The 11,901-nt window shown below is 37.8% G+C and overlaps 1 protein-coding gene across 1 annotated transcript in view; it reads left to right on the top strand.

Annotated features, from left to right (window-relative positions):
* The window catches only part of MTX2 (metaxin 2), a 34,213-nt gene that overhangs the window by 13,924 nt on the left and 8,388 nt on the right, over positions 1-11,901 (top strand). Inside the window, exon 3 of the mRNA XM_005152582.3 lies at positions 725-771. Coding sequence (XP_005152639.1) covers positions 725-771 — 47 coding nt within the window. The remainder of the gene's footprint in view (positions 1-724; positions 772-11,901) is intronic.

The raw sequence follows: 11,901 nt of genomic DNA, 5'->3' as shown, positions 1-11,901 counted from the left end.
GATTTACTGCACCAATAGCTGAGGCAGCAGATTTTTGAAGTCTTGTGGTAAAGTGGGCTCTCAGTAAAAAGGAACTGTTAAAATGTATAGGCTAGGATGGTTCAGGCTCCCTTTAGCAGCTCTTCATATATCATCAGATCACATTATGGCCCCCATTTGGGGCTCAGCAGCCTGCTACAGTTGTCAGAAGACTGCAAAGTAATGAAGACTAATAGGTAGCAGCCCTAGTCTTCTAAGCATGGAATTTTTATTGCAGTGAACTTGTCATCTTTCTTTTGTGTGACAGACCTAGACACAGTGTGCAATATTAACTGCAAGCCGCTTTTATAGGTTTCTGAATACTTTTACTTTTTAGCCAGAGGAGTTATGAAGATGCGGTTTTATTTAACTTTGATTAGAAGAAGAGTAATTGGCATAAACCTCAAGCATTTGGCTTTTAGTCGTGAACATTTTTTTATTGTACATTGAGGTAACGTATGATAAGTGCAGTTGCATTTGCGGGAGAAATATTCCTGGTATTCTGGAATTCCTTTTTTTTTTTTTTCTTCTTTCTTTTTTTAATATTCACATCACAGGTTTTCTAGTCCAGCTGCATAGTAATTATATAAGTGCTCCTTTTCTATGCATAGGAAATGCAACCCAGAATGGCTTACAGTTACAGGTCAGTGGCTAAATAGGTACTGTTGTTTGTAATTTTTTTGTTTGTTTGTTTTTCTTTCAACAGAGGAACAAATTTTGCTTTCTGATAACGCATCTTCCCTTGCTGTACAGGTAAAATGTCATATTTTCCAGACTAAAGACGTTAATTGCATTTTTTTCTTTTAATGATTACCTAGCTAAAGTGACTGTATTTAGCTAAATAAATAAGCATTATTTCTGTCAAAATCAATTACTTATTTCTTGCATCTGATGTGCTTTACATTGTCATTGAAGTGCCAGAGCTTTAGGACATGAGGATTTTGAAAGACCCATGTAGAGTGCTGCTGCTTGTACTCATATTTATATTGGTATATGTTTGTACATTATCTGCTTGTCTACCTGTTCTGGGGACTGTGCATGGTTTCTGTCTTTTGTCTCTTGGTATGCTAGTTTGTCTTGTAACATTTTGCATGATGCTTATGGTTATTAATGGTATAATATAATAGTATAATCATATATTAGCCAGAAGTTACTGATTCTCAAAGGTCACACTGCCCCAGACTTAAGGCATGTTTGCTTCATCCTGTGGGCATCAAATCTTTGTATGTCTCTGATAGGTTTTTCTTCATTTCATCATGTATACAGAATTGAGATCCAATGTGGTTTTTAGAAATAGTCCATATAATTGACTAAGTTGCATCTTGAATTGACTTAAAAGCACCTCTGTGGCTGTGAAGTCCTCATAAACTCCATTAACCTGTTAGGCTCAGTAACCCCAAGTCTCGAGGGGATGTTTTGCCCATTAGGAGAGAGGGCCTGGCTGTCAGAAGTGGTGATGAGCAGGATGTCTATAAGGTTCTTGTTCATCAAAGCAACTTTGCTGCTGATGTGGTTAGCAGGGAGTTGCACTCTTCCCTGCCTTTTGCGTTTTGTGTGTCGTCTGGGTCAGAGCACCTAGAGCAGGCAGTCTTTGATGGCTGTCCAGAAAGGTTACATCTCATTTAGTCAAAGTGGAACACTTGGAGACTGTAACTGACATTATTGGTAAAAAGGTTAGAATCATTTGATCATGGTAACTACTTCTAGGATCTCAAACTTTTTTCCTTCAAGCTAGCAGTCTGGGAGATGCCTCTAAGAGTAAGCTGTCACAGCAAGAAGACACCTTTGTCCTTTGCTGGAATGAGTCATCTTTGATACACCGAATAAATGGTCAATGTTTATTTATTTGGGCAGTGTGTTTTATGTTGTGCCTCACAGCAATGCAAATAAGTGTTTTTGTTGTTCACTTGATCTCAGTGTTCCTTTTAACTCCAGAAACTATATTTTTTGTGGTTCTCGTGAATATTTGCACTAATGATACGTATAGGTGTGATTTGTATTTAAAACACACAGAAAAGAAACAACATAATTCTAAAATTTCCTTTTCTAATGCATCATTTTGCTTTACTGTTTCCAGTCCATTGTTATCCTACACATGTCACTTAGATGATAAATTAACTATAATATATTAAAAATGCTTCTTTTTCTTCAATATTCTCTAGCTGGACAGCTGATAGTAGCCATGGCTATAAATATGGCTCTGGCAGATATCTGATCTTAAACTTTATAGAACAATTTTGTATTGGGGGATCATATCTATTTTGAAGAATCTACGTAACATGGTTGTGACTGCGAAAGAATAGCTATCCCTGGTGTCCTTGATCCAATTTGAAATTATACTAGGATCTGTAGATCTGTAGTTATGTATTACTAGCTTAGTGATCTGAAAGCTTTGAATATACCCTTGTGTTTCACATAAGGGAATTGCTGAGTTCCTTTAGAATTTATCCTTCATTCTGATGCGAGCCTGTTTATCTTTTTACTGTTTTTTGGTTTATTTGTTTGCATTTTTTTCCCCTCGTACTAAATTGGGCACATGAATATTACTAGAGCAGATACATATCTTTTTCATCACTTGTTGAACTTCCATATGGTGAAAACGCTCTTTTGATCAGTGGGACTGGGACTCCAAATCCTGATGTGTATGGAGTCAGCCACCATCAAATCTTTAAGAAACACAGTTTGCAACAAGACTGTAAATGTGCTGCATCTGGTCTTTCAGATCTTTCTCAAAATCTCCTTGGAGCACCTATTCATAATACTGCTGCAGTAGATATCATAGGCCATATATGCAGATATCTACATATAAAATAAAGAATAAAATCCAATGCCATAGTAAGTAATTAGAGTAAAAGCTGACTGTTTTAAACTTGATGACTCTGCAATACATGACATTTCATGTACATCTTGTCAACAGAGAATATCAAGTAGACAGCAGAGCAAGTTACTTTCAGTGTAGGTGTAACAGATTGTTGTAGGCATTATGTTTGAATTGATGAGTGGTGAGATCTCCAGACTGAACACAGGAAGTTGGTTCAGTCTTGCTGTTTCAATAATGATTTGACTTATGACTTCTCATTGTGCAATGAAATCTGGACTCCTGATTATAGCTACATGTCAGATCAGAGAGGGGGATTGCAAAGTAACTGTGGTAGTATTCAGTAGCTAAAAACCAATCAAACCAACAGCAAAAAAAAAAAAAGAAGGAATTCCCTCTCATCTTGTGGAACCTCCCTGCTGATTCTGGTAGTTGTCTTTTGTGGTTGTTGTTTGTTTTTTAGTTCCTCTTCTGCCCCTTGTTATTGGAAACAGAATAAATTAACAATTCCCTTCTCTTTTACTGGGTTCAGATTCTTTACATTTGTTGAAAGTGCAGCATAACTTCAAATGACCTAATGCATTATCTCTGGTACCTCTTGGTGTTTGCACTCCTTGTTTGTTAACTGGAAGTAGTGTGTTATACACTTGTGTTGAAAGTGAAGCCCTTTTGATCTTAGGCTGTAAAATCTTGATACTGAATGAAATTTTATTTTCACTGCAAATGAAGTAAGATAAAATACCAATCAGTAACAATGATCCAGCTGCAGGAAAGAGAACATTGTATGTAGAATGAAGGCTCTGCTCTTGTGACATGTTTAGACCTCTTCCCATTAAAGTTAATGAAAACATACATCTCCCTGGTAAAGTAACTCATGGTTAAAACTGTTGTCTGCTTACTTATTGTACAGCTTCCATCATACAATATTCTTGCTTATCAGCCTTATAGTAGTAAAAAAGCCACCAAACCCCAGAAACAAATATACAGCTGTATTCCAATAACAAAACAACTCCACAACTTCTAGAAGAGGAAATATGGGGTTTTAAACAGTATTTCAGTCTGAAGCAGAGAGCCTGTGTAGGCTATTAATGCCTGGTACAGGTAAGTTTAGTGCCTAGGTGGAAGTGCTGTGGCTGAGTGGGAGTGGGTTAGTGCAGCTGTGCTGTGCCAAGCCTTTTGCCTCAAATGGCGCATCTCTGTGCACTGTTCCAACTTGTCAGGAGGAGGAATGTGGATGTTGAGACTGTCTCTGTTATTACAGGTTCTTCTGAAATCCTTATGCAGGTAGTCTCAGAGTCTTGCTTAAAAGGCTGTCTAAAATGTTCAGGACTGTGAAATTGTCATCACTGTCCTGAGAGTATAAAGCCTGGAGCTCATTACATTAGAATACATATTAATTGCTCATGCAATTGATGTTGTAAATGGTCTTAATATATTCCAGGAAGGTGCATTTAGAATTGGCTGTTCTTAGTCCTGAATGACAGAAGGATGTTTGGACAATTTAAAATAGTGTTACACAGACCAATTGCTTATTTACTTCAACAAGTAATCAAATAAGTATGTAAATAATGCATGATTAATTGCCCTCCACAGATTTATGATTTTTTTTTTGTGTGTGTATGAGCTGTGGTTTGTTTTTTCTCTAGACAAAATATTAGCAGAGATTTGAACTTGTTGCTGAATCTTGAACAAAGGCTTAGTACTGAAATGAAAATCTGATGATACCTTTTTTAAAGAGAATAAAAGCTGGAATTCTTCATGATGAGAAATGCAGTATCAACATAATCAATCTAGCAGCATTGCGTTGTAGCTGAAAACATGCTTAAATCCCAGGCCATACAGGTGCTGTTTGTGAGTGAAACATCTTTCATATAGTTCTAAGATGAAATTACCCCTGAATGAATAGCATCTTCATTTATCTTCAAAACCTCTGTGCTACCAGCGAATCTACTCTTTCTGCATTCTACAAGAATTACATTATACCATTAAAGCAGTGTTGTGCTGCAGTGTAAAATAGATTGTTTTGGAGAATGAACGTGGCTTTGCTATAAATTACGTTCACAGGTACAAAGGAATTTGTTATTTTGTTTAAAATAGTCACAAATATAATTAAGCTCTTAATTTATGTTAAACTACACATGTGGCCATTACCATAACTGGATTAGGAATTTAATCTGTCACTCAAAGAATGATACTGAACAGTTTTCATTTATAACCTTAGACATACTATTTCAGTTACAGGGTCTGCAGCTGTTTGATATGAAAACTGAATGATTCTGTAGATTTGTTCGTGGTTTTTAATTTTAAAATGTGTTCCTGCAATAAAGTAGAGAATAACTCTTTAGTTGTCATTGCATATTTTCCTTTGTACGCTCATGAAGTAATGTAAAAATGAAAACAGAAAATGCCTTTCACTCATTCTTACAGCAGTATTGTGAGTGCTTTTAGAAGTGCTGCTGAGTCAGATATGGCTTGGAATGGCTCACCCTTTATTAAAAACTAAGCATGAATATGTCTGCTTCAAATGAAGCCTGGAGTGTGCCATCTGAAAATAGTGTTCCTCATGTGGGAACGTAAGTTGTGAACTATTTGAGTCTTGGCATAAGTAATTTCATTCTTGCCCCTGATCTCAGAAACTGCAATGTGGGTATGATTTACATTAAGTTGTAACTATTTTTTAAGAAGTATACATGTTTGCTCATATGTATTATTCTGAGAGGGAACTGGAGGGGAAGAGGAGAGCATTGTGGTGGAACTCTGACAGGGTGATTCACTGCCCAGTGTCTGTTAATGTTTCCTATTGATGGTGTCCAAACAGGGAGGGGAGGACAAAGAGGAAGGAAAAGCAAGAGTAAAAATGGCATCTAAAACAATTAACTGTAGGAAAAAATAGAAAACTCCTCCCTCCCTCTTCTTACTCCTTTCCATTGTATTTCATGCATAGTAATTTTCCATCCTTGTCATCATAGGAAGACACAATGGCGTCCCTTTCTTGTATTGTTTCAAGGGCAGCAGCATCAGAGATGAGAATGTCAGTAGAATGAGAAGAGGATGGGGAAGGTGCCATTGATTGAGAAGAGGATGGGGAGTTGTCCTATGCCTGGCTGGGGTTTCTGGGCTTTGGGCTTTTGAACTGTGCTAAAGTAGCACAAAGATGATTGCTGTGATTATTGTTTTTAGGTAATTGAAATCTAATCTATTATCTACATTTTGAATTTGAAATTGGGCAGGTTATAGGAAGACAAACAAGCCTTAAGCTGATACTGTCCTTTAAGCAATGCTGTTGTAAATGTATTCTCTATCTCTTGCAGGTGTCACCTGCAATGATTGAACTGAATGATAGGCATATGGTTGTTGATTAATTTTATAACCAGTGTCACCTCGAAGCTTCCTATCAGTGCTTTCATATAGCTTCTGATACTTCATTTTCACAGAGCAAAATGTATGAACTGGCTTATTCTGCGCTGACTTTGAGAACAGGGTGGCTCATGCTACTGGCTGGGAGGAGAACGCAGGGCAGTGCAAGACATAGGCATGTGTGGATCAATGTGCAGTAGGGAGAGGAGAGGCACCGAGAAGCTTCTCCATGCTTTTTCTTCAATTTGTTTTCCTTGCTCCATGGCTCTTTCTGTCCTAGTCTGTAACGGTAAATATTGGGAGGGCAGGGAAGGGCAGGCATAATCCATGTGGTGGCACATTTTTTTCACCCCCTGTTCTATTTCTCCTTATGGGCTTAGAGCAACTCTCCACCTCCCTGTGTAGAGGTCTTCCATTCAAAACAAGGTGTACAGAGGCAGTAGTAACTTTCTAGACTTGATACTTTCAGTCTTGAAGAAGTAGCATTGTTAAAAACATTGTTCACATTTCTCTCTTCCCTTCACAGGTGCCAGAAGTGTAGGTAATGATACAGGGAGAGAGGCTGGAAGAGTGTGAGGGAATACTTGTCCTGCAGGGAAGCAAGGCAGTGTAAGTGGGAGAGAAGCTGACAGACCCTACTAAGCAGAATCTTTATTTTTAATGCCTTCATCTGTTTCGTACATTAACCTCATCCAAAGAAAGGACACAGTTTGTTCCAGAAATAACTTGGAGAAAAATATTTGTAGCAGACATGATATTAAGCATAAGTTACTAAAACTGGACAATTTTCCAGGCATCTGCTTCAGTCATTGACCAGTGCTGATACTGCACAAGAGATTAGGACTCTGTTTTTAAAATGACAGAAATGCAAATAATCAGTGGAATATATGGATAAAGGAAGCACTCCTGCTGATGCTAGGGGAATAAACTCAGTTCTTCCCAATCTGAGATTTCATTACCCTTGTTTTATGCTGCATTAACTAGTATAAGCCATGAAATTACTCTTTCAATTTAAAAGCCTGAGTGTTTTGATGTCCTTCAGTTGTAGTGAATTCTGTATATTTATGCTTGAACTAAGTTTTCTGTATTTGTGTAAAGTCTATTGGGCAGTCATCTCTTGATCTTCTGTAACATGCGCTAGGGGAAAGAAGAATGTTAATCCCTTCTCTTTATGAATTGATAAATATAGTTAACTCTTTGGGTAGGTGTTAAGCATAACATCCCCCCCCCAAGTTTATCCTTTCCAGAAGGAATTTAGTTCTTTCCCTGCTTAGAGTTTGTTTGGAAGAGTTGTTTTCAAAGTATCAATAAACATTTTCAGTGAGCATCTTTACAGTTGCCTTGGACGAAGGAACTTTATCTAAAGTAATGTGTACCAGTTTTACTACAGGCATGAGAGCCAATACCCTCCGCCCTCATTCTGAAAAACTGCAACTGCTGTAGTATTATTGCGTGAGAATCCCAGATGCTGGAGGAGATCCAAGCTGTGGCCTGCTAAAGTCACCCTGTTCATTCTCTGGTAGTACAGTTTTATTTCCAGAGGAGAAAGAGCAGGAAATTTAATACTGTTCTTTGGAATGAAAAGTACCTTTGAAAGGCTGTGCTCAGTTAAGTGTCTTATTTGTATTTTTGCTGTTACTGTCTTTTTTATCATTTTTAGGTGAATTTTCACAAGGGTTTGATTTTGTGTCACTTGGATTTTGATTGGCCCCTTTCAGTCCCTTTTTAAGTTGATCAGCCAAATTTATGATGTTAACAATAATCTCTGATGTGCAAGAATAAGCCTGGGCTTATTCTTTCAGATCTTTCAGATTGCTCAGCTTTTGATGCTGTGTCTTTGAAGAGGTGTTGATATCTTAATAAATTTCAGCAGAACTGCACTGGGGTGGTTTCAGCCTTCAGTCTCTCACCCTACACTCCAAAAGCACCCAGAGGAACTGAGCTCACTCCCTTTAGCTTATGGTTTCTCTCACAAGAAAAGCTAGGGTTTACTTGCCTGCTCAAATTATGTGTGTGAGGTACCCAAAGGGAAATGAGATGCTCTGAGCTGGAATAATCAGTGTTCCACCACATCTTTTAGCTGAGTTGGAAGCCATGGCGGTCTGATACCATCTGCACACCAAATGTGCTGGTTCCTGACATTCTACATAAGAAGTCAAAAAGAGAACAAATCCTCCCTTGATCACTGGACTGAAGCAATAAATGAGATAGACTCACAAAAATTGCTGCTTTGTTCTGTTATCTCTAATATTTCTTTGATCTGTGCCAATTTCAACTATTCTGGTAATAGTTCATGCTGCTTCCTGTCAAACATCAGTTATTATATAAAATCTAATTTATGTAGCTTGGATGTATCAGAAAATAAGATTTAAGTTTTCTGGTGGTAGATGTTTATGAGAATACATTGGTCGTGATTCTTGTCTATCTCTTTTTCTGAAAGAAAACATAATTTCCATAAATATGAAATACATTCACTGTGCTCTAAAACTCGAACACCTGTATTGTTAATACTGATAATTGCCAAAGCCTGTTAGTTACATCAGTGAAAGAATGTAAGTTCTCTCATAGCAATGCAAATTGTAAGGCTTATTTCTTAGGCTGAGCTCTTGTGATTTGAGGTAGTACTGCCTCCTTTTGTCAGTTGACATGTATTTTTTAGCTAACTTGAAGGCTATCCAGTGGACCATTAGCTTAAGCTGAATCAAGAAATGGATACTGGTCTGCTTTTCTTGGTAATGATTAGTTCAGCACTGTGAATCCAATAAGGACTGAACTTCTCTCATATTGTGGAGCTTTCCTTTGTTTTCCTGCAGAATGATATGTAAAGAGCACTAAAAATTTAATAGGATACAAATTACAGTGTGAGGTACTGGTCTTTTAATTCCCTGGGCTTTTATCTTTTTAAACATGTGATAGCAGGATTGTATTTTTTTAAAAGGTTTATTGTATAGCATTACATGATTTTTTGTCTTCAGCTCTTTCATTATTCAGTTTCCTCTTGTTTTTGAATTTCATTACTATTTCACTACTCATCTTAAAGTCAATCCTAAATATAGACAAAGACTGAAGTGGAATAGGTGTTGGCATGTTGAAAGGGAGTTTCTGGAACAGGCCTCATAAGGCTGCTGGAGAGGCAGTTGCAATAGTCAGGGTTTCTGAACCTTGCAGGACTGCTGGTGTGAATGCAGAACTGGATGGATTTGCTCAGTTTTAATCTTCAATCACTCTTCAGTTTCTCAAGCTCACCCCTGGTCATCAGTTCCATTAGAACTGAAGACAACTATTCCAAGGAAGTTTCCTCAAGTTTTGGTTTGGTGTTTGTCTCAGGATCTGTATTTTTGAATATTTTTTTTTAACCTCACTGAGGGTAGAATGAGTCATTTCTAAGCTTACCAAAGTCTGCACTTTATTATACAGAGTAGTGAGCATTTTTATTAATATTTGTTCCCACATTAGAGCTCAATTCTAGTTCACACTTCTCTATCATCTTTTCATTACAAAGTGCAAAAAAAGCACATGGACACAGTGTGTTTGCATTTCTGAGATGCCAAAATGGCAACGTATTCTTAATCCTCTTTGTGCTAGGCCAGAGGTTGAGGTGGAATTTTCCTGCCAAGTGTAATAAAGGTTCATATTCCTTGGTCTGTGGATATTTACTGAGAAGAAGGAGGGAGATAAAGTTCAGATTCAGATTTTTGGTGGAAACTTGGCTGAACTCTTTACACTGAAAAGATTTAATTTATAGTTCAGTCTCTATACTGAGGACTATTTTTGGTAGAAACCTTGTACTATGTAGGAGCCAATATATGATGTGATGTACAGTAGGCAACAATTTGCTGAAGCAGCTCATGTAACTTCAGTTTTCTGTGCCAGTGTGTCTTATTTCTGATATGTTGATATGAGAAAGTAAAAACTGTGATATAACTCACCTCCTTTTACTTAACTGTGTCTCTGCACTTCTAGGCTTTCCAGTTACTTGTGTGTTGCCCTGACTCCAGTGCAGTTCAGACTTCTGAACTTGCAGGGAGAATAGTACATTACAGTTAAAAATTCATCTCTATCTTAATGCAAAACTGCAGAGTTAATTTAGTGCCTTACTGTGAAAGAAATTAACTCGGTAAGTCTAGACCAAATGGAATTTCACATATTTTTGAGATGAAATTGAACAGCTAAGGATTAAATAGTATGGTAGAATTTTGCTCCATTCCTCTCACCCAAAGATGAAATTCTTTGGAGCCGTTGTTTGATGCCATCAGTTCCATAGCACGGTACTGTTGAGATGATTCTGTTAGCTACTGGTGGAGCCTTCAGAAGAACGAAGTCTTTGTACTAGTTGAATTAGGGTGTATATTTTTGGTGGGTTAGATTGTGTCCAGGAATGTCATAGGAGCATTTAATCTAAACCAAGTTTCTGTATTTTTGTCTATCTATTTCTAAAGAAGTTGCATATGAAGCCCCAGTTTGAGCAGAAGACATGATGGAACAGCCTGGACATTGCTAGGTCTGGAGGTCTGCAGACAAAGGAAGACGTACAAGACTGACAGACTAATTCCTTAAATTCTTGTTTAAGAATTAGTCTTTTGTGTACTTTTACAGTTTGCATGGACTTTGGGATGCTAAGACAGGAAGAGCCTCAATTTTTGGTGGACTTCTAACAGGCTCTCAAGCTTAGAATGTGTGGTGATGTCAAATCTGGCTAGTGCCTTGTATCTTCTTTAGGTGGTAGTTGCACCTTTAAGCAGTAATAGAGGTTCTAGTTGGGGTGAAGCATACTAGAGACCAATTTATTGGTAAATAGTGCAGGACCTGCAATATTGAGCCTATGTTGACCATGACTAGTACCCTCTCTTTGTGTGTCTGTCTATATGTCTGTCTGCATGTATATGTAAAGTAATTGGCTCTTAAAGTTAGGCTAAGGAAATTAAAAGCTGTAGAAATCCAGGTTTCCAGGAGATTTTGCTGAGCCTCCACAGTTCTGAGGTGGCCTCTTGTCAGCCATCATCAATGTCTTTTCTAGCAGCTTGCCATCCTTGTTCCTTGCTTTAAATTGGAATTTGGATTTGAGTTAGGTCATCTAAACCTGCAAGAGCCAATGTTGTAAAAGCACAGTGCAGTTCTTGGATTTTGTTGGAAAAGGAACAAAGCTTCTGGCTTTTCTGCACAGATTGGGTTGAGGTTTGGGTACAAGTGACTTGGAGAGCAGGAGACAGGAGAGGGCTGGTTTTTTTTGTTTGATGGATACTAGAGAAGCCCCAAAGTTAGGAACAGGGCTGGTATCAGTGTTAGTTCTTGCCCTATGGTCTCATTTAGTTCAGAGGTAAGCAGTCTCAAGGTTAAGGTTTAGGTTATTTCGATGTCTCTGAATAGGGTCTGAGCATCTAAATCTGACAGAGTGCAGTTTACTTCCAGGTCCTTCAATCAGAAGAGCTAGGAGGAGGCTGAAGTAGAAAGTGCTGTGTTGCAGCAGCATTTTTCTTCATGGTGGTAGCCTTCTTGGTTTAGACTTTTTTCACCTCAAGCCACTGTGGATAAACAGGTACAATTTTGGAATCTGGAATTGTGACCTGTCTAATCGCAAAGAAAAAATGATTGCTAGGACTTAGCCGAGATGACCTGTGAGAGACTCTAGAAATTAAGAGGTTCCTTATTCACCATGTTCTGACCAAATTAAAAATATTTTTCTTGATATTTTGGTATTCAACAGAAAC

The sequence above is a fragment of the Melopsittacus undulatus genome, chromosome 8 (genome assembly GCF_012275295.1).
Source record: "Melopsittacus undulatus isolate bMelUnd1 chromosome 8, bMelUnd1.mat.Z, whole genome shotgun sequence".
Lineage (NCBI taxonomy): Eukaryota > Metazoa > Chordata > Aves > Psittaciformes > Psittaculidae > Melopsittacus > Melopsittacus undulatus.
Note: the sequence above shows the minus strand (reverse complement) of the source record. Positions and strands in the feature narration are given on the sequence as shown.